This window comes from Salvia splendens, chromosome 12 (assembly GCF_004379255.2).
Source record: "Salvia splendens isolate huo1 chromosome 12, SspV2, whole genome shotgun sequence".
Taxonomy (NCBI): domain Eukaryota; kingdom Viridiplantae; phylum Streptophyta; class Magnoliopsida; order Lamiales; family Lamiaceae; genus Salvia; species Salvia splendens.
Genome location: NC_056043.1, coordinates 28,880,644 through 28,902,961, shown reverse-complemented (window position 1 = coordinate 28,902,961; position 22,318 = coordinate 28,880,644). Strand labels below are relative to the sequence as shown.

The 22,318-nt window shown below is 38.4% G+C and overlaps 3 protein-coding genes across 7 annotated transcripts; 2 read left to right on the top strand and 1 right to left on the bottom strand.

Moving 5' to 3' along the window:
* Window positions 1-2,706: 2,706 nt before the first annotated feature.
* On the top strand, window positions 2,707-8,266 carry LOC121758457 (auxin response factor 5-like). 4 transcript variants are annotated; one of them, XM_042153851.1, is made up of 15 exons: window positions 2,707-2,964; window positions 3,515-3,697; window positions 3,810-3,922; window positions 4,542-4,640; window positions 4,740-4,796; window positions 4,932-5,084; window positions 5,172-5,256; window positions 5,329-5,419; window positions 5,515-5,679; window positions 5,792-5,914; window positions 5,999-6,074; window positions 6,166-6,301; window positions 6,377-7,674; window positions 7,764-7,951; window positions 8,040-8,266. In XM_042153851.1, the coding sequence occupies exons 2-15, from the start codon at window positions 3,598-3,600 to the stop codon at window positions 8,161-8,163; spliced, it is 2,808 nt and encodes a 935-aa protein (XP_042009785.1). In that variant the 5' UTR covers window positions 2,707-2,964; window positions 3,515-3,597; the 3' UTR covers window positions 8,164-8,266. The 4 variants fall into 4 exon arrangements, with proteins under 4 accessions (XP_042009785.1, XP_042009786.1, XP_042009787.1 ...); XM_042153852.1 differs by lacking the exon at window positions 2,707-2,964 and adding an exon at window positions 3,194-3,283; XM_042153853.1 differs by lacking the exon at window positions 2,707-2,964 and adding an exon at window positions 3,310-3,335.
* Window positions 8,267-8,544: 278 nt separating this feature from the next.
* LOC121758458 lies at window positions 8,545-11,889 on the top strand. Of its 2 annotated transcripts, none has more exons than XM_042153855.1 (7): window positions 8,545-8,814; window positions 8,987-9,604; window positions 10,096-10,283; window positions 10,556-10,677; window positions 10,890-11,083; window positions 11,480-11,605; window positions 11,692-11,889. In XM_042153855.1, exons 1-7 carry the CDS (start codon window positions 8,659-8,661, stop codon window positions 11,788-11,790), a joined length of 1,503 nt encoding a protein of 500 aa, XP_042009789.1. In that variant the 5' UTR covers window positions 8,545-8,658; the 3' UTR covers window positions 11,791-11,889. The 2 variants fall into 2 exon arrangements, with proteins under 2 accessions (XP_042009789.1, XP_042009788.1); XM_042153854.1 differs by having other exon boundaries at window positions 8,547-8,814; window positions 10,556-10,779.
* On the bottom strand, window positions 11,880-14,072 carry LOC121758459. Its single transcript, XM_042153856.1, has 2 exons — window positions 13,637-14,072; window positions 11,880-12,143 (listed from the first exon to the last, which is right to left on the bottom strand). Exons 1-2 carry the CDS (start codon window positions 13,991-13,993, stop codon window positions 12,111-12,113), a joined length of 390 nt encoding a protein of 129 aa, XP_042009790.1. The 5' UTR covers window positions 13,994-14,072; the 3' UTR covers window positions 11,880-12,110.
* Between the last annotated feature and the right edge of the window lie 8,246 nt (window positions 14,073-22,318).

The following is a 22,318-nucleotide window of genomic DNA, read 5'->3' as shown; positions in this document are numbered from 1 at the left end:
GACCTTGAAGCCCCCAGAAGCTCAACCGCAAGTAGTCCGCCTCGAAGTGGAGTGCATCCGTCTATACAAGAACGGTTGTCTATTCGGGCAAGGACACGTGACTCTACCAGCCACGCCCAACTCCAAGATGATCTAATGGAGCACATTTGGGCAAAATTTGGCGGAAAAATTAAATTATGTATTTTTAAATTTTTGTTAGGATTTTTAATTATGTTTTGTTTTATTGTTTTAATAATGTAATGTTGTAATTTTATTTTATTTAATGAAATGTGTTTTTATTAATTGAATTTATTGGAAATAAAAATAAAAAATGAAAATGAATTTAGAGCATCAAATTATACATAGTTGAATGATCTGACGTGAATTTAGAGCATCAAATTATACAGAGTTAAATTATGTTTTTTTATTTATTTTGCCACAAATTTAATTATGTATTGTTTTTAAGTTGTAATTTTATTTTATTTAATGAAGTGTGTTTTTATTAATTGAATTTGTTGGAAATAAAAATAAAAAATGAAATTGAATGAATAGTAATTTAAGGGACGTTAAGGGACAGATAAGAGATGCAGGGTTGCAGGTTTCGTCCCTTAGTTAAGAGATGAAGTAAAAAAAGTATAGTGTGGCCCATAAATAATAATTTAAGGGACGGATAAGTGTTTTTTCCACCTTGACGCCTTCCAAAGTTCCATCCACTTCCGCCGGTACCTTCGGTGAGTGTAAATCTTTCCAATCTATTTTCTTCCCAACTTGACACCTTCTACCCACTGTACACACACATCTATGATTCATACATAAGTATTTTATGACGTACGGTCATAGTATATATTAATAGTGTCTTTGTATAATATACATGTATGTATTATATCATATTTACAGTAACACAATTGTATAAATCAGATTTTAAAAAAACAAAATAAGGCAGGTCGGGTGCGGGAAACTCGACACGGGTATCGGAATTACCCAAAATGCCTTACGGGTCGGGTCGGGTCGGGTACCAAAAATATCAAATTTTTGGGTTCGGGTACCCGCAAAATCAGGTGCGGATACTCACGGGTACCCGTTTCGACACTCCTAGTTAGTACAACTACAAAACTTTATTACGAGTGTCATTTGTTTTTTGGACTAAAAAATACGTTTGATAATCATAAACATCACTAGTCTAAAAAATGCCTCACTTATCGTAATATAGATTAAGTACTAGTAGTACTCCGTACTACTTATTCTAGTTGAATTATTCATTAAAAACTATAATTAACATTCCCTTCGTCTAATTAAATATGCAACATTTGCTTTTTGGTACGAGATTTTATGTAGTGTTTTTTTTGAGTTAATGAAGAAAGAGTAAAGTAAGAGAGAAGAAAAAGTAGAGAGAATATTGTTTCCATTTTTAGAAACGTTTCATTTTTAATGAGACAAACCGAAAAGAAAAACGTTTCATTTTCAATGGGAGAGAGAAAGTATTTATAGTTTTTTTTAATACTATGGATGCATAGTAGTAGTAGTTTATATTTTTGATATTACGAGTGATCGAACAAGAATAAGCAAATACTACTAATATCATTCATACGAATGTTTAGGTGATGGCTTTTAAGTTTTAAGTGCGTTTAGTTTGTGTTAAATCGAGATTTCCACACATATAAACGCGAATTTAATAAGTACTTACTCCACATCAAATAAAATTTTAAAATCAAACTTAGAGCATCAGCAACGGCGGTGGGGAAGAAGGCCGCTGTCCGTGCCAGCGGCGAGGACGAGGCTCGCCGCCGCTGTGCTCGCGCCGCTGGCACGGCGCTGCTCAATGCAGTCGACGTAGCGGCACACGATTGGGCAACGGCATAGCCGTTGCCTTTGAATAATTTTTTTAATTCGTTAATTAATTTTAAATAATGATAAAAAATAAAAAAAATTATTTTCCAAATCCAAAAATATGGCCGTTTTTTTGCCCGTTTTTCTGAATTTTTTTGATTTTTTTTATTTTTTTCCCCAAAACCTTCTATAAATACACACATTCATCATCCATTTATCACATCAAATCATCTCTCATTCATCTCTCATTAATAATTCTCATACAAACTATCAACACATTCATCCCTCACTCAAAACCTCAAATGGATTTCACCCATATTATGGCGGAAGCGGAGCGCGAAGAACAAGAATACTACGAACAACATCGTGCCGCTTACGAAGCATATGTCGCGGCGAATACCCCCGCATCTCCTCCTCAACGAACTAGATCAAATCACCGCTTGAGTAGTGATTTTTTTAATTTTTAGTATTTTAATTATGTAATTTTTAGTTTTTAGGCTTTTAATTATGTCGTTTTTATTTTATTTGTCATTTGTAATTTTATTTAGGTTTTTTTAATGAATTTTATTATTATGGAAATGTTATTGTTTAATTGAATTTTAAATTAATTGTGCTCGTCCTTGCGGAAGAGCCCAGCTGTGGGTGTTGTGCTCTTGCCAAAGAGCAGGCAGAAAAAGCGGGGCCGGCTCCACAACCGTGCCGCTGGTAAGAGCACGATTATGGATGCTCTTAGTAACAAGCACGTCAAGGCCACATGAAAATGTATGGGGATTAACGAGATGGATTAATTTTCAAATAATAATTCGAACTTGTTTTTTGTGTGAGAAAAACTAAATTACTAAAAAAAATGCTACCTACATTCTTATACTATTATTTTGTAGTAGAAGTGAGTTGTTTATGGGTGCAAGCAATGGTTGTCTGATTTTCTCTGCAAATTTCTGTTTCTGATTTCTTCAGCTCATAAAACAGAACCAACTATTTTCAGCAAGTTTATGGGCAGTTTAAGAGTAATCACACTGTTTGCCAGTTTTCAGGCAATCCCTTCAAACAGCATGTATCGTGAAACTCGAGAACCGTGAAATAAATCGAATAATCTGTTAAAGAGAGAGAGTTAAAGATTCAAGATTTTTGGTGTTTTGTTGATTGAGAAAGAGAAAGGTGAAGCCTTTATTTATTTTTACTTCAATATGTCATCTCTGAACGCCATTTTTTCTATTGAAAGGTCAATTTCTTTATGAGAAGAATATGATTCAAGAGCGAAAAAAGGGAAGAGAAACAGTTGATAGTCCAACCACTCATGCTTTGATCCGCGTGCTTTGATGGGCAAAGAAAAATGACCCCTCTAAATCATAGTCTGTGTGTTTATTTTTGTAACTTTTGTTGTAAAAAAGAAAATTCCCTTTTTGCTGTGGATGGGTTGTTGGTGGTAGGGCGAGGAAGCCCCACTTAGATTTTTCAGTATTACTCCTTTTGCAGGGTGTGTTTTGTTCCTTGGTTTTGGATTTTTTAGAGCATGCCTTCTTTGATTGGTTCCTCTCATACCTCTAGATTCTCTGAATATTTGTCTTGGCCTTATTCCTCTCTTCCCTTCAACAAAATTTACTTATCAATTCCATTTCTTTTTAATGTACTTGCATTTTCTTGAGCTAGTTTTTGTTAGTTATATTGCAACTTTTTGTTGATTGGTGATTTTTACTCTTTTGTGAAGCTTGATTCTTGGCTCCATTGCTCGGTGCAAGAGATGGAGCCTGTTTGAGAGAGTGTGTGTTTTTGTTTTGAGAGAGGGAGAAGATGGCTTCTGTTGAAGAAAAGCAGAAGCCAGGAGGTTTGGTGAATGGGGGAAGCAATGTAATTGATAGCATGAAACTGTTGAAAGAAATGCAAGAAACTGGTTAGTTCTACTTCACCTTCTCTATTATGTTGTTTTGGTGAAAACTCGATGCGAAATCCAATGGCATTACACAAAGAGCATGTAATTTATGAATGATTCTTGATGTTTTTAGGAGTAAAGAAACCAATAAACTCAGAGCTGTGGCATGCCTGTGCTGGTCCACTGGTCACCTTGCCTCAGGTGGGGAGCCTTGTATACTATTTCCCACAAGGCCATAGCGAGCAGGTTCGTCTCTTCGACTTCAAAGCCGCTGCATACATGCATTTTACACCACCTGGAAAATCAGCCATATTTGGAAGGAATGTATTAGTGGGGATTCATTTGTTTGAAGTGAAACCTTTTTTGCTAATTGTGTAGTTAATGCAATCATCATACTAACTCGAACTTGTTCGAGTTCTTTTGTTGAAGCTGCTTTAAGTGAGACTTTTGGCCCTAATCACTTGATTTTTATGTGTAGAATAGTGTAATCTGTTATTTATTTAGGGCTCTTTTCAGTCTAAGCTTTGAGTGGAAAGAGTGATTCCTACTAAAATCGATAAGAGTGGACGAGTTAGATAGCTATTTATCAACTACATTCTGTCCATTCGAAATGTTCCAGCTCGAACAGATTTCACAGAATTTGGCCTTTGGAATATTGTCACCGGATGATGAAACCAAGCATGAATGCTATTTCTGTTTTAGAAAGTAGAATACTGTGCTCTCTTTAGATAGTTTTCCGTTTCGGAGATTTGTTAGGAATTGATGGGAAATGGATCAATGACATTATATAGAATGCTATTCACTTTGCTATGTTGTTCAATTTGGATTCTGATTGAGCTAGTATATCTCCATATCTCTGCCTCAGGTTGCTGTTTCCACGAATAGGTCACCAACGACACAAATACCCAACTATCCGAATCTCCCTACACAGTTGTTGTGCCAAGTTCACAATGTTACACTCCATGTAAGTATCTCTAAAGAGAAACTATTTAATGACTTTGGTTAACAAGAATTTACAACTATGCAATTCATTACATCATTTTACCTGTCTTTGTGTCAATAGGCGGACAAAGAAACCGATGAGATCTATGCCCAGATGAGCCTGCAATGCGTAAATTCTGTAAGTCTGGCAACTTGATTTTGTTTGTCGGCTTCTATTACCATTCAACAAAATCTGAAAATAGTATGGTGGCGACTAGAATTTCCATATGGTGCGCTTTTCGTCACTGTGATGATGCGTGTTTTCTTCTTGCAGGAAAAGGATGTTATCCCTATACCCGATTTTGGACTGAAACCTAGTAAACATCCAACTGAGTTCTTTTGTAAAACATTGACGGCCAGCGATACAAGCACACATGGCGGCTTTTCAGTTCCTCGGAGGGCTGCTGAAAAGCTCTTTCCACAATTAGTATGGTTTTGGTCTAATTGGTTTTCTACTTGACTCTCTATACCTCAAAATGATGTTTCAATTTGTTCTTTGCTTACCGATTTTCAGGATTATTTGATGCAACCTCCAACTCAAGAACTAGTAGTCCGGGATTTGCATGATAACACGTGGACTTTTCGTCACATATACCGGGGTAAGCATGCTGTGGTATATACTTCTGAAACACTCTATAAAAAGTATAACTGTGTTTGTTCTTCTTATGTAGGGCAGCCAAAACGGCACCTTTTGACAACTGGCTGGAGTATGTTTGTTGGAGCAAAGAGGCTCCGAGCAGGTGATGCGGTTCTGTTTATCAGGTACGAAAAAAAAATTCAAATTTATTTTTCTTTCATAAGAATGCTTGTAGAAAGGGAGAATTCTAAATATTTTTCCTGCAATACTTTAATTGTAGAGATGAGAAATCACAGCTGTTGCTGGGAGTGAGGCGCGCCAACCGTCAGCAAACGACTCTGCCATCTTCCGTTCTGTCTGCTGACAGCATGCATATAGGAATCCTTGCTGCTGCTGCTCACGCTGCTGCTAATAGAAGCCCGTTTACAATCTTCTACAATCCGAGGTATCTGAAATAACAAGTCCTTTTAACAAGCGATATGCTTTGTATTTCAGAGATCGAAGATGGAAAAATGAATGTAAAACTCACTTGCCTGTTACTTTAACTCATTTTGTAGGGCATGCCCCTCAGAATTTGTCATTCCGATGCCTAAATATAGAAAATCAGTTTATGGTACGCAGCTCACTATTGGTATGCGATTTGGCATTATGTTTGAAACCGAAGAATCCACTAAACGGAGGTAAACAGGCAACGCAGATCTGCTTTGTATTAACATCACCTCAGACTTTGCTTTATGTTGTTTGCCTTCTCTCTCTTTATACAGATACATGGGCACAATTATAGGAATAAGCGACATAGATCCATTAAGATGGCCCAACTCGAAGTGGCGTAGTCTTCAGGTAGTTAAACTGATGAGAGACTTGAAATCTTGCTTTAAAGCGAAATCATTTGTACATTATGATTGAATGTGATGCTCATTTCGAACGACAGGTGGAGTGGGACGAGCCTGGATGCGGTGATAAGCAGAATCGAGTTAGCCCTTGGGAAATCGAGACTCCTGAAAGCCTCTTCATATTTCCATCTCTAACTGCAAACCTCAAACGCCCTTTCCACTCGGCCTTCATAGGTCGTTGCTTTATTAACATCAACTTGTTATGGTTATCTTTTCGTATTTGCTAATTCGTCATTTTCCATGCATCAGGAGCACCACCTGAGTGGGATTCTTTGATGAATCAGCCTTTCCTCAGGGTTCCCGGAAATCCACATGCCGAGTTTCAGTGCCCCTCGGTATCAAGCATGTGGTCAGAGCAGTTACTGAAGATGCTAGCAAAGCCTCATGGTATGATGACTCCTAATTCTATGCAAGAGATGAAAGATGTTGCGTTCCAAGAACCCAAGTCTCTAATGCAACCGGCCATCAATCAGAAACCCGAGATGATGGGGGCGCAGGACGTTTTTCTGCAAGGCAACACTCATTCTCAGAGCTTCACCAGCCAGCCATACTTAATTAACCAGAGTAACTCACTACCAGGAAAACTTAACATATCCGGGAACCTAACATCTCCGGGATCTGGTCATGAAATGTCGAAATTAGACTCTGTTCCTGCTGCTAATAAATCAGGTCAGTGTCGGTTGGAGGGGCAGCTCATTGAAGAAAAACTGTCAGGTAAGCCAGTGAATACACAAAGCTTCAACAATGATTTCATGGTCACAAGCCAGATTGGTGGCTCGGTGCCTCTCCAAATGAGCCCGTGTGGAACACAATCGCGCCTGGAGACGCATGGTCTTCAAAATCAACCGGTCAATGAATCCCAAGTAGAATCTACTAATGCCAATGCCAATGCCTATGCCTTGCTTCAATATACCAACCAGGTCGATTTTAGCCCGTATCCTATGATGTGTCCGTCTCCTACTGGATCATTTAGAAACACAGGATCTTTGTCCATGTTCAAAAAACCCGATCAGCCTCCCATGTCGTCTGAAGTTGGTTACCCGATGCTGCCTTCAGTCGGGCAAGAGTTATGGGACGGGCAGTTCAGCAACGCCAAGTGCGCCGTCTCTGGAGCCAATCTCCCGGTCCTGCTGCCTCATCATGACATGTCGAACCTCCAGTACAGCTCGAATGCTTTGAAAGACTTGTCAGATGATAACCACAACCAAAGTGACATATACAGTTGCCTCAATCTTGATGGAAGTAACAGCGGGAGCACAGTGATCGACCCTTCTGTTTCGAGTACTATCTTGGACGATTTCTCCGCCCTAAAGAACATGGATTTTCCGAACCCCTCAGATTATATCGTCGGGGGCTTCTGCTCGACCCAAGACGTCCAGTCCCAGATCACGTCGGCCAGCTTAGCAGACTCCCAGAATTTCTCCATACAGGAGTATGCTGACAACTCGGGTGGGGCGTCTTCGAGCAATGTGGACTTTGATGACAACAATCTCCTGCAGCAGAACTCCTTCCAGCAAGTTACTCCAAGATTTCGAACATACACAAAGGTGATGAACCAGATCCAGCCATTTCATTGATTTGTCTAGTCGTTTCGTTTAACATTCTTCTTAATGATGATCTTGCATGACAATGACAGATTCAAAAGGCGGGATCTGTTGGAAGGTCGATTGATGTGTCGAGCTTCAAAGCCTACAACGAACTTCGGTCGGAGATTGAACGCATGTTTGGGCTGGAGGGGCTGCTGAACGACCCCGGCTCTGGATGGAAGCTCGTGTACGTGGACTTTGAGAGCGACGTCCTACTTGTCGGGGATGATCCGTGGGAGTAAGGACACTTTTATCTTTACTTATTCAAATGAGACATATATTGTGATTGGAATGCTAATAGTAATATATGAGGTGTGGTGATGCAGGGAATTTGTAGGATGTGTGAGATGCATAAGGATTCTGTCGCCGTCGGAGGTGAAGCAGATGGGGGAGGAGGGAATGCAGCTGCTCAACTCCGCGGCATTAGAAGTGAGTTGCGGCAAGGAATGAAGAAACCATTTGTATTGAGAGGAGAGAGGATGAACTCAAGTTACTATGGTGTAGGATTATATGATAATATAAAATTCGTCTATATGCAGAGGAATTCTCTAAAGTTGTCTGAAATCGACAGAAAAGTTCCCAGATTTTGTTCCAAACCACAAGCATTGAATATCTATACTGCATGTCGATGCGCATCAATGACGGATTTAGGTGGAGTTGGATGGGCCAGAAAAATTCCATTAAATTTGATTTTTGAAAATATTGCCGACGCCACAATCTATTCGTGCATTTATTGCAAGCGAAAGATCTACAATTTATAAACTTGCATCTACGTTTAAAGAATTTACAGATTAATAATTATGTTATGATATAAATATGATTTCATTTTTGTATTTAAATGATATCATTACGGTGTCGGTTAAGGCAGTTATAAATTTCCCTATTCCAGAAGAAATAAGCTCTTCTTAATCAGGAAGAAGGAAAGTCGTTTAGCAATCAAGAAAAATGGGGCATTCATCATCGACGGAGCAGGGAGTATCACCGGAGCTACGCCAAGTACAATCACTAGCTGCATCAACTGGAGCCCTTCCTTCTCTTCACAAATCATTTCCTCTTCTCTCTAATCCCCAAACTCAATCAATTCCTCTCGCTTCTCTTCAGGTAATTAAACAACACCACATTAACCTCAAATTATAATCATCATGTGGTTTCTACAATTAGCTTGCCACTTACCCGATTAATTTTTTATTTAATGACGAAATTTATTATTTGAGCTTGATCTTTTTTTTTATCAGGGTTGGTTATTTACACCGTGTTCGCTTTTTTGTCTCAGAAATGTTTCGATTTGACTTGTGCGAATGTGGAATCTGATCGAGATGTGGTGCTTAAGGAATTGCCCCTGTTGTTTACTCATCTAGGTTCTGCAATAGTTGAATTGTTTTTTGTGGCTGATAAAAATGGAGTGAATGAGGTAGAGTTCTTGAGAGGTTACACCAATATCTGCGGAAGGGCGGTTGCTTCCACATTGTTAAATAATTTGTTTAGAGTATTTTCCGTGGCATGTTCGAAGGCCGGGCTCCAAGTCGATCTGCAGTTTGAGCTATTTGATGATAATTGCAAAGTTAGTGGGGCGCTGTCGCCCCATGATGTTCATATGCTTCTGTGCATCTGTTGGATATTCTCCTGTGATTCTAGGATGTTTAGAGGGAATGCAGGGAAGAGTGAAGGGAAATTTAGTATTCCAGATATCTCTCATTTGGTGTCCTCAGCTATTGAGGCGTGTAGTGAAGGAGATGCTGGTTTGGATTTTTGGGACTCCAGTGTGTCGGAGATAGATATTCAACTTCCTGCTGCGAAAATTCATCTTTGGGCATTGAAGAATGTACCACACCTCGCAGAATGCTTTCAACAATTCGTTCATGCACGACTCTGTTACCTCATGGCCCCGGAGGTGGTACACTTTGTTCCATTCTTCATATTGCGTGTGATGTTACACAATTTCAGTTACTCGAGTCTTGAGTACTTCAAATAAGTTTTAAAATGGATGCTTCATATTCCATAACTACTTTGAAGTTTGGGTGTAGTAGTTTTTGTAGACCTCTGATTCCTATAGTAATGGAACTTCAGAGGACGATGATCCGCTTCTACATCTCAAAATTTACAATATCTATTTATACGTAAGAAATGTGAAACACAGTAGTACAATTTTAAGCTTGATAAACATGCATGAATAACAGGGTTCTTTGCACGTCTCGGGTTTTTGTTGATTAGTGGTAGATGCTATTTACCCCAGAAGGTGTTAATAGTTCCTTTTCAATTGTCAATTTTATGAAGATGAGTCTCTTGTAAAACTGATTTTTGCGAAGATGGTGATATCAATGGAGCTTCACAAGCATCTTGTATTATGCTTATGTCACTAATCTTAAAACTGACCAATTGCAGGAGAAATCAGAGGCATCATGCTCTTCTGCTCATGAGAGCTCCTCGTCAGAAATTTCTAAAATTCGGCTTTTGACTCCTGGAAGGGCCTGGGCCATCTCACTCACCTTGAGAGGTGCTATACATGAAGAGATGTCAAAATCTTGCTTTCCCAGTGATGATTATCAAACGAACAAAAACCTACTTTACCAGTTTGTCTACTCTCTTACAGACTTGGCTGCATTTATGTTCTTAACTTGTTTACTAGCCGTTTGTTCTGCTCCACTAAATTTCTGAACTATTTCGGTTTATATTTATGAATTTTACCTGTTTCTCGTATGGCATACTCTAGCCTGTCTTCAAAACTTAAACCCTATGCCGACAAACTCACAGTAACTGTTATTCTCATCTGAATTTACATCACCACTACATTATCTGATTTTAGATGTAGCTTAGTAATACGCACTTGCAAAACTACATGCAGATCTTCTGTCGATGGCAAAGGTCTTAACCGCTTTTGGTCAAGGGTCGGGGGCTACAATGGTCCAACGCTAATGCTTATTTCTGCATGTGAGCAAAATAGCAACGCAAGGCCATGGATCATTGGTGCGCTCACGAATGAGGGCTTTGAAAATAAAGATATATATTATGGGAATTCTGGCAGTCTGTATGCTTTAAGTCCAGTCTTTCATGCATTCTTATCCTCAGGCCAGTCCAAGTAACTTGGGGTTTAATCGATGATAGTTTGGCATTCTCTGCTTTATAGATAATTTTTGCTTAGACGATTGAAACTAACAGGAAATATACTGAATTGGCAGGAAGGGAGAAAAATTATGTCTACAGTCATTCGCACGGTAGGGCTTATGAAGCTAAACCCAAACCAGTGGGAGTTGCGTTTGGTGGATCTTTACGAAATGAAAGAATATTGTTGGATGATGATTTTGCGAAAGTTACTGTTCGTCACCATGCTGTTGATAAAACATACCAGCATGGCAACCTTTTCCCCAATCAGGTATTTATTGTTTTCTTATTAGAATATTAGTAACTTTCACCCAACATAAACTGAATAGTATGTCCAAGTCTTTCTGGACCTAGTTTCTGATTTGAATTTTAAAGACAATTACTTTCTTATTTTTGTTCATTTTCAACCCCCTCTCCCTCAAGAGAAATGTTTATACAATATGTAGTTTGTGTGCATTTTCTTGGTTCTTAGAATCTTCATTAATGTTATTATTCAAATCCTCATCCTATAGAAGAGAGACACTCATATTTGAAGTGCTCCTAATTTGGAAGATGGTTCTTGTAGAAAGTAAAGGTATTTTCAATGGATATATATTATCAAGTGGTGTGGTAGCTATAAATCTGATGCAGTGACTAATGATCTGAGTTTGTGTTTGCACATTGGTAGGGATTCCTCCCAACTGAAGCCTCAGTTTTCCAAGTAGAGATATGGGGATTAGGCGGAAGATCTGCTCAAGAGGTTCAAGCTTCTCATCAGAAGCGAGAAGAAATTTTTACAGATCAAAGACGCAAGGTAACCAATCTTACATTCTACTTATTTGATTGAGCAGTCAGTCGAGCTTCCATGGCGCACGCTAATGCTATTCTATTCTCTTGCAGATCGACTTAAAGACATTTTCCAACTGGGAAGATTCACCCGAAAAGATGATGATGGATATGATGTCCAATCCGAATGCAGTTAGACGTGAAGAACGATGATCACAAGACAAATCTTATCACCGCACATTGTAAATATAACTGTACATTAGAGCGCTGTGTTGAGAATAAATTAAATTGCTTCATTGTCATTTTATTGAACCAAATGAGCTTTTTATTCACACAATAAATTGCAATTTTGAGTCACTGGGAGATTTTGAGAGTGTCTTTCATTGCTAACTTTTAAAATAGTAACAAATCCAACCATAATCTATATGTCAATCAAGAATGTTACTCTAACTAGAAATATGATGTTCAACATAGCAATTGCAGCTCAAAAAATTCCAAGTGGTTGATCCAGTAAGTGAAGCAGCCTCAAACATTCACTGCTGCGGCTTGTCTTCTGCTTTCTTTGGCTGCACTAGTTCATAATAATTATTTAAAATCCAAAGAATACAAAACCATAACAAATCAAGCAAAACATAAAATATCTACTCTGGCCAACGATTTTCTCAAATACTCCTACCTAATACTTATTAGATTTGCATCCATTAGATTGATGAAAAGACAACCAAGTATAATGAGCATGAGACCCTAATATATTACTAATATCCTATCTACAGAGAGAAGTTAATAGGTCCAGCGATGTTCTAGTTATATGAACGAATGGGGCGTTGGTGAAAAGGAAAATGCATGCCGACGCACAACAAAGATAAATAGTACTAGAAATCATCTAGGAATATAGTCAGCATGAAACGTGTTTGGACATGCCAATCTGAGTAAAGATCTAAACTGGTACATATTTTTGGTTCGAATTTTATTTGTGCAGGAACAAATGTATTTGAAAATGTAATGTATATCTGATAATATTATGTGAAATTGAATTGACAAAGGATGTGGAAATATGATACTGAGCAAGCCAAACTTCTTAAATTTGCATTCCACTAATTGTTTGAGCATCAAATCTTTCAAAAAAAAAGTGTGTTGCATTCCGAGTTACTTACACTGGCTGCTCTAAGTGGTAATCTATTTCAGATGATACAATACAAGTAGTTCATGTTTAAAAGAAACCGCAAAAATAGATCCAATTGGTCAAAGATCAAAGTCGTTTAAAACAGTTTTTCAACTACAAATTCTCAACACTTCTTCCACATATTGTACGAATCACCCATTCACAGTTTCACATATCACTTTGAAGTTTGAACAACACCCTATAGGATAACCGACTTCAGGATGATTGATTAAAAGATTCTGAAATTCATTTTGTTACTTAAGACCAAACCAATGTAAATGTTGGCACACAAGAATGACAGAATAAAGAACGTCACAGAGCTGCAATAGTCCACAAGTAAAAACACTATGTTTCAGTTAGCTATAGTCATATATTGATTGCTCAAGCATTGAGTTAGACAAACTATAGAGTTTTCACACCCCAACAGGAATGAAGAATCCATAACAATCTGAATCAGTATTGAGCATTTCATCCTTTCAACTTAGTTAAGCAAATATACATCTAAAAAAGAATCTATTCACTGAGATCTAGTGATGGAACCAAGATAACTCATGAATTTAGTAGTACTTGACAAAAATTAACATCTTAATCACAAGTAATATTACTATATTTACAAATTAAACAAATTTGGATTCTCAAATATTAAGCCTGAAATCATTTTTTTTTCTGTTTACTAGTGATTCATTTTCCGACTAATTCAAACTCAGTAGAATGAACACATCCTCGATAAAATCCGCAGCATATAAAACGAGACAAAACAAAACCAACTCATTAAACAAATTAAAAAGATTATTTCAACCATTAATGCCTAGAACATGTTCGACGAATTTCCTGAAGGAATTTAGTCATTCAACTAATATTATTAGATGATAGCAACATAAATAGGAAAGAAAATACCTTAATTCCTGTAAAAGGCTGCTGAAGCTCGAGATCGGGGATAACAACGGGCCACTTCTCGCCGGCCTCGCGGAACATCTGCTCGGTCTCAAGGACCTGGCCCTTGTCGAGGATGAGGGCGCGGATGTGCTGCGCTGGGGTGGAGGTGGCGTCGAAGGTCTCCTCGACGCCGTTGGCGAAGGTGACGGTGATCTGGGGCGGGAAATCGTCGGTGCGGCGCTTGACCTGGATCTGGCAGCTTGGGTTGGATTCCTTGGCCTTGCGTGCGTTGCACTGCGCAAGGAACTCCATGCAGGACGCCAATCGAGGGTCCAGCGCATTGAATTCGATCTTAACCTTCGACAAGAATTTCAACATTTTGTCTCTCCTTCCCTTCGCTCAGTGTTTCTGGTGTGTGACTGTGTGAGGGTTTAAGTTCAGGCACAAGACTCACTTTTATTATTCCTACAAGGCCATATGATTTTCACTTAATGAATCCTTCTATAAATTATAAATAATTCAATAGAAATAAAAACTTATATCTTAGAGCATCTCCAGTAACGGCGTCAAAATCGCGACGCCGATTTTTCGCCGACGCCAGTTCTGACACCGAACCATTGGAACCGGCGTCGGCGAAATCGGCGTCAAAATCGGCGTGGCCATGCCGATTCGCGCGATGACGCTGGTTCCGACGCCGATCCTCACGACGCCATTGTGGGTCCCGGATCGGCGTCAAACCGGCGTCAGATTTTATTTTTTATTTTTTTTTCTTTTGAAAACACTATATATACGCGCTTTGAACGTCATTTTCATTCGCACCACTTGTTTTAACGAGTACTCTCTCTACCTTACTTTCTGTTCAAGATCAATAACGAGCAATGGAGAACAACTACGAAGGTACTCCAGTGACTCCCGGGGGATGGTCTCAGACTCCCCCGCCTCCCTGTGTAGGATCTCAGACGGCCCCGACTCCCGGGGTAGGGTCCCATACTTCCCCGGCTCCTGGGGGAGGTGGTTGGCCTCCGATGACCGAGTACTACAACATGTACCCGTGGCAGCAGATGATGCCGGGGTGGGCACCCGGCATGCAGCCCCCTATGCAGATGATGCCGGGGTGGGCACCCAATTTGATATAGTACTACAAAATATATACTTCTTCCTTCTCATTCTAAGTGAAACATTTCCAATTTGATATAGTATTTTATATTTTTATTCTGTGAGTTGAGTAGATAAGGAATAAAGTAAAACATGAAACATTTCCAATTCAACATAGTATTTTATATTTTTATTTTGTGAGTTGAGTAGATAAGGAATAAAGTAAACATACTGTAAGATAGAAATAATTATGTTTTTATTTTAGTAAATATGTTAATTAGAATAAGACATATCTCATTTATATACTAACACTTTATTAAAATCCATATTTATTTTTTTTAAAATATTAGTTATTTCTAATATACATAAGTGTAATGGTTTAATAATATTTACAATAAAAATTGCGATAAGTAAACGTTTTAGCATATATTTATTATCTCTAGCTTTCAGTTTATACATAAAATTACAACTAATAAAATAATTACTTTTGTTATAAAAAAAAAGTAAAAAATTATCATTGAAATATTCAAGTATGATATACATTAATGTATTAAAAACGAATTGCAAATTGTACATTCTATACTTGTGAGCCATAAAATGATATAAAAATAAAAAATCAAAAAATATTTTCCCAAATGATTTTTTCTATTTTATTACTGCAAATAAAATATTTTTATAGATGAAATAAATTTGATATTTAAATTGAGATAGTTAATCGTGTAAAAGTAATATTTTATGTGGACTAAGGACATGTTTAGTGTTTTTGATATAGGTTCCGTAGATATAATTCTGAATTCGAATTGAGGAGGTTGGGCCCACCAAACGTGAGTTTGCTTAGGACCTGTTCAGTTACACAGAATTCATTCAGTAAGAAATAAAGTTTAGCAGTTTTAGAGCAGATTTGAGATGGGTGTGGCCAACCAACGTGGAGATGAAAATGGTGTTCAGGTTGCCCGATTGCCATCAGATTTGGGATCCTCTCTTAAGCTAAAGGACAAAAAGCCCCCCAAATGTTTCTTCACAACAGCAGGTAGAGCCCCCTCTGCCATCGCCCCAGCCGTAGGAACCAGTAACCACAAACTTCTCCTCCCCGCCGCTCTCCGGCAACACATCCATCAGCCCTCTCCCGCCGCCTTGTACGTCGCAAAATGTACTGCTGTGAAAAAAGCCCCAATCTCGTCCTCCCTCGCCACCCTCCCCACGCAGTACTATACACCGCAATTCGGGCTGCCCCTCAGCTGGAGGAGGAGCTGCTTCACCACATCCGTCGGTGTCAGCACCGCTCGCTGGCCACGGTGGCACACACGCCTCGCCGCAATGCCGTGTGCAGACTGATTTTTCTCATGTGAATAAAATAGACACCAATTTTCGATTTATGTCAGGGGTTAAAGAAGTCATTTTGTGTACAATTCCTCAGTAACTTGGCCTCTCAGATTTGTATATCACCATTTTTGAAAGAATTTAATTTGGCCAAAAATGAGAGTAACAGTGCGGGCTTCCCCTTAATTCAAAGGCCAAGAAGTAATGAATCATAGAAGATGAACATCATATTTACCCCCTAATTGAACCCATTTCTGGGCATATTGGGAAAGGTGAACACGCCCTTATTCTGTTCAGTATTTTTGGAATGAGATGACATTTACCTAAATGGAGTAGAATTAATTTAATCTTAATCATGGAAAGACAGAAACGCCACTTACCTTTTTGCATAATCCAGAGAGAGAAAGAGGGGGGAAAGTGGGAAACGAAAAATGAAAGGGGTAATGGAGGAAAAGTAATTTCATTTCTGGGTGTGCTTCCCAATATAGTTTCAAATATCAACCCAAAACCAAGTGGAATAGTGCGGGCCTATTATTAGTCTAGGGCTCTCCAAAATATATACTTGAACACTGAATGCTCATAAATGCATGGAAAGGAGCTCATTTCTGCCTATTTCTAAAATACTAAACGGGCACTAAAATGTATTTTTGTAGACTTAATTTTAATTAATAGTACTCGTAAGTACTCGTAAGTACTCGTATTGTTTAATCAAAATTTAGTGTAGATTAGTTAGAAATGATAAGTATTTCATGAAATCATGTAATTTCATTCAAGTAGTGTGGATCAATATATATTCATATTAAATTTATTGAGAAATAAAGAAATAAAAGAAGTCCACTGCCTTCATTTTTCTTCACTAAAACGTCAATATAAAAGATAAAAGTACAATTTTTTTCCGGTACATGAGTAAATTGGCTTTCATTATTTGGGGTAATTACATATTTCATACAAAATGTTTTACCTTTGTATCAATTTAGTACAAAAAGTATTAAGTTTACATATTTCATATAAAAAGTTATATTAGTGTTTTAAATTAATACATTCCGTTAAATATTTTAAACGTCGTTAGTTAGTTTATAATTTATCCAATTTATCATCATAATAAAAGAATAATTAGAGATTTAATACAATTAATTACTCTAAAAATAATAGTCAATATTAATTCTTCCAGCAATTAATTGATCGTGTCATGTCCCTCATTATACTCTATTTTTTATTGTATTCTTTATAGAATACTGTATAAAATAAGTCCATATTTCATCTTTACAAAATGGCTAATCTGAGCTTCAAACCGTCAATAAGTCAATATTTAATTTTTACAAAAAAGATTCAATATCTTTTTAGTTGTATTCTCCATTTTTACATGAGAAAGCGTCGACAATATAATGCAATTCACTAATTTGATGGTGAAGAGTGGTGATTTTTTTCTATGTGTTTTTCATTTTTGTGAGTAATAAAAATAAATGTGTTTGAAATAATTAATGGAAAGTTTTAATTTAAAGTTTTTTGTACAAATTTGAAACATTGATGAAACTTTTTGTATGTATAATGTAATTGGAAGTAACGGTGTTAGTAGGAACTTAACGGAATGTATTAATTTAAAACACTAATGTAACTTTTTGTATGAAATGTGTAAACTTAATACTTTTTGTACAAAATTGAAACAAAGGTAAAATATTTTGTATGAAATATGTAATTACCCCTCGTTATTTACTCTTATTTGGGCTTTGTTAGAAACACCAACCAGCCCATAACCGTGGCAAGTATATATACCAAGTTTATTTCTTTCTAGGGTTATGAGGAAAAAGCGCCTCCCTAATCCTCTCCAAAGCCGTATACACACACACTCATTGTCATACAATTTGTATATTCAATCGTTCCATTCTATTTCAGTTTTATATATTAAGTTCTTATCAATTTTTACACATTTTTGGTTAAATTTTGCGTTCGTCTTTTGTAAAACGAATTTGTAACCCTTCAAACTCTATGCCCAAAGTATATAATTTGGCGTATTACAATGCCCAGAAACATAGATCTAAAAATAAATTACTTACTTTTTATATATTGAATTGTTTTTCGTTTAATGAGGATATTATTTTTCATTTCATTGTATTTCATCTATTTGGTATTCTACTATATTTATATATTTGGAATCAATATCTACAAAAGAAAGTGCATTTTTATGGAACTTGGCAACTAATGCCGATTAAAAATAGATATATGGAGCCATCTCGATCATAAAATTAATTTTTAAATATACAATTTGATATGTATATCTATTGATTTTGTTTCATTCAACTCAAATCTTTTAGGCCATCCACCGCACTGTCTATATACCGTCCCTTAACTACTATTTGACCATTATTTAAGGGTCCCACTATCCTTTTTTTCTCCATCCCTTAACTAAGGGACTGAGCGTTATTTTTATGGAACTTGGCAACTAATGCCGATATATGGAGCCATCTCGATCATAAAATTAATTTTTAAATATGCAATTTGATATGTATATCTATTGATTTTGTTTCATTCAACTCAAATCTTTTAGGTCATCCACTACGCTGTCTCTATATTGTCCCTTAAACCGTCCATTAACTACTATTTGACCACTATTTGAGGGCCCACTGTCCTTTTTTCCTCCATCCCTTAACTAAGGGACGGAACCTGCAACGCTCCGTCCCTTATTCCGTCAATTAATTACTATTCATTCAATTTCATTTTATTATTTTTTTTCCAACCCAATTCAATTAAAACAAACACACTTTATTAAAAAACACATAACATAATTCAAAATACAAATTTAAAGAAAAATAAAAAAACTACTCCGCCGGCTAATCATCCTCCGGAGGCGGTCGAGGTTGAGGGGGAGTCGGAAGGCCAAGTTGTGCTGCCATATGCACAATTCCGTTCCACCAGGCCGTGAATTGGGCGTACGAGAAGCGGGAAGTGTCTGCCATTGTGGCGGTCATGTACGCCACCATAAGTGTGTCCGAGCCTCCCCGCGAGCCCGATCCCGAGGCCGACTGGCTTGATTCGCCTCGGCCCTTCCTTGCTCTAGCCGCTTTCGCCGCCTTCGTCCCTTGCGGCCAACGGCGCCCACTCGCGGATCCTCCAGCATCGCCGACCGTACCCGCAAACTCCTGGGATTCAGCCTCAGGTTGACTGATGCCCTCAGCGGTGTCACCACCAGACGAGTATTGGCCACTCGCCGTATCCTTCGTGCGCTTCGAGGTTGAGCCCGAGCTGGAGCGGAAACCGCCGGCCCACTGTTCCTCGTCCTTGACGGCCTGCCAAACATCAATAAATCTAAATTGATGACGTTCGTCCTGGTAGTAGGCGCGCAAAGCGGACGTCAAAATGTCGGTTGCCGTGGCGCCGCTTTGGTAGCGCGCCTCTTCGGCCGAGTAGATGCCGTAGAATTTTTTGACCTGTCGGTCGACTCGGTCAAAGTGAGAGCGGAGCATTTTAAATTTGCGCTTGCGGGAGCCTTTCGGCTTTATCTGGTGGTAGACCTTGCAGACCTTTTCCCAGAAACACTTCCGGGATTGTTGATTCCCGACGATGGGATCGTACGAGACGGTGATCCAGGCGTTGTACACAGCAGCGTTTCGAGGTTGTTGTACGGATGCCGGCCTAGATCCTCTTCCTCTTTTTCCTTGTCCTCGCCCGCCTGGGGTTGTACACCGCCTCGCACACCTCCACCGCCTCGGCCTACTCCCGGCGTGGGATCAACGGGAAAATCCTCCCAGATCTGAGATAATCCCTGCGAATACCGCGGGGCGGAGGGACGGACATATGCATCAAGGTCAAAATTGGGTGGTTGGTACCTCCCGGCGTCGCCGAACCCTGGGTCCCCGGCGTTGACGAACCGGAACCGCCCAATGTGTTGAATCTGTTGATCATGGTCTCCCAATCGCCGAACGCGTTGAGATCCCACCCGCCGGAGCCGGAACCGCCGTAGTTGCCGTTGCCGTCGCCGGACATCTTGAGTTGTTATATGAAAATTTGAGAGAAAATTTGAGAGAAAATTTAGATGATAGGAAGAATAGATGTGTAGTTGTGTGTGAAATGAGGATGAGTTTAGGAGTATTTATAGAGTAAAAAAATTAATTAAAAATACAAAAATTAAAAATAAAAAAAGGTTTTATTACCGTTAGAAAAAAAATTTCTTTTATTTTATTTTTTTTAAAATTTGAATTTTTTTTTTAAAAAAATATTTATTGCGTCAGCACGTGACGACGCCCACTCGCGGGCCGGCAAGTGGGCGTCACACACGACGCCGGGTCGCGCCACGTTGCCTAGGCGCGTGGCGAGACAGCCCGTCTCTTGGCTCGACGGGACGCGACGCGAGACGAGACGCGGGACGGCGCGGGACGGGACGACGAGCTGCAACGCGTCGCGCCAGGGTCCCGTCTCTCCGGGACGGGACGCGAGACGCCGGCGAGACCCGTAGTGGATGGTCTTATTATTTGGAGTTTCGATCAAGCACTGCACAATAAATTGAGTTGTAATTTGGAGGAATTAGACCCGAAATTTTTTTCATATTTCTCTTGATTTTCATAGTCTTTTTGATCATTTTTATGTTTCTATGATTTTTTTATCAACAATTTATTTGTGCATGTCGCTAAACTGTATATACCAAGATTTACACTGCATTCGCAGTGGGCAAACAAATCTTGTCATTCTCAATAGCTCCGCCCTTTGTTCAAAGTTAAGTTTTTTTTATTTTATATTGTCATTTAATTTCCATTCAGATATATTGTCATTTAAGTTTTTTATTTTTTATTTTTCATTTAATTTTCAGATATATCGCTAAACAAATCTTGAAAAATTCTGGTTTCATCCTTGTTGAAAAAGTCTTGTTTCATCCTTGTTCTCTTCCAAATAATCTTTTATTCTTGTGGGGTTATTGGTTTCTGAACTTACCATGCATGATGGATGATTTTATTCTAAAACCTGTCATGGTGGTAATTGTTTTAGTCATTCTTCCAGTTGGTAATGAATTTCTTTTCATAGAATTGTAGTGGAAATGAGATTATTATAAATATATAATTTCAATTCTATTTCTTTGAAAATGATCTTTCTTTACCCTTTAAGACTTTATAATGTTTAGTGTATTTTTCTTTGAGATTCTTCTCAACCTTTTGACCTCTTCCGCAAAGATTTTTTACAGTTACCTCTTCCACATCTGAAAATTTTCATCTCGTCTGCTCTCCTTTTGATCACTTCTTCATCTTCCTCTTCTTCTTATTCTCCTTAAATCTGTAAATCTTCTTCTAATTATTTACCTCATTTACATTTACATCAGTGCAAATAAACATCATTGAAAGAAAAAATAACTAAAACAGGTTCATGATTTTCTAAAATATGAACTATTAATTTTTTACAGCAAATTGAGAGAAAAGAAGTTGATTTCTTGTTTCGAAAATATGCACACCCTCGTTTATGAGAGCTGGTATTTATAGGCAAAATTTTAGTAAGCCTTCAATAAATTTTAGTAATAAATTCATTCCAGCCTTCAATAAATTTCTGATATGCTTATTTCATACGCAAATCCCTGAAGAGAAATTGTTCAGGTTGATTGATAGTATATTGATTAAAAGCACATGGCTGAAGATTGAAACTATAAGAGCATCCCCATGCTCTTAGGTGAAGTTAGACATGCCCACGGTTAGTAAACCGGCGATTCCGGTTTCGAGAAATGTGGAACCGGAACCGAACCGTGAGGCTATTTCACGGTTCCGGTTTCGTTCCGAACCGCCAGTTTTCCGACGGTTTTTTACAATTTTTCACGGTTCCGAACCGTCGGTTTCCGGCGGTTTTTCACGGTTCCGGCTATATTTCACGGTTTTCCGATGGTTTTTCACGGTTCAGTTTGAAACCGTCCAGAAACGGCGGTTCCGGCACGGTTTCAGTTCGTAAAATTTGGAACCAGAACCAGCCCGCGGTTCAAAATATGGAGGTTCCGGTTCAAGAAAAAAGTCACGGTTCCGGTTCAGAACCGAAACCGGCGGTTACGGTTCTGCGATTAACCGCCGGAACTGAAAACCTTGGGCATCTCTAATGGAAGTGGGCCCGGACCCACTTTTATTCATTTTTTACTCTCTGCTCTTCCCCAAGAGCACAACCCCCACATCCATGCTCTTCCGCAAGGACATGCACAAGGGTCCCATCATTATATTATTCAATTTAAATAAAAACATTTCCATAATATTAAAACGCATTAAAAATACCCGGAATACTATTACAAGTTACAAAAAAAATTAAAAAGTACATAATTAAAATCCTAAA

Coding starts and splice junctions, on each gene's coding strand:
- LOC121758457 (XM_042153851.1), top strand. CDS start 3,598: ATGGCTTCTGTTGAAGAAAAGCAGAAGCCAGGAGGTTTGGTGAATGGG. Junction 5,420..5,514: donor GATGCGGTTCTGTTTATCAG/GTACGAAAAAAA, acceptor CTTTAATTGTAG/AGATGAGAAATCACAGCTGT. Junction 6,302..6,376: donor TTTCCACTCGGCCTTCATAG/GTCGTTGCTTTA, acceptor TCCATGCATCAG/GAGCACCACCTGAGTGGGAT.
- LOC121758458 (XM_042153854.1), top strand. CDS start 8,659: ATGGGGCATTCATCATCGACGGAGCAGGGAGTATCACCGGAGCTACGC. Junction 11,084..11,479: donor GCAACCTTTTCCCCAATCAG/GTATTTATTGTT, acceptor GCACATTGGTAG/GGATTCCTCCCAACTGAAGC. Junction 11,606..11,691: donor TTACAGATCAAAGACGCAAG/GTAACCAATCTT, acceptor ATTCTCTTGCAG/ATCGACTTAAAGACATTTTC.
- LOC121758459 (XM_042153856.1), bottom strand. CDS start 13,993: ATGTTGAAATTCTTGTCGAAGGTTAAGATCGAATTCAATGCGCTGGAC. Junction 12,144..13,636: donor AGCCTTTTACAGGAATTAAG/GTATTTTCTTTC, acceptor GAACTAGTGCAG/CCAAAGAAAGCAGAAGACAA.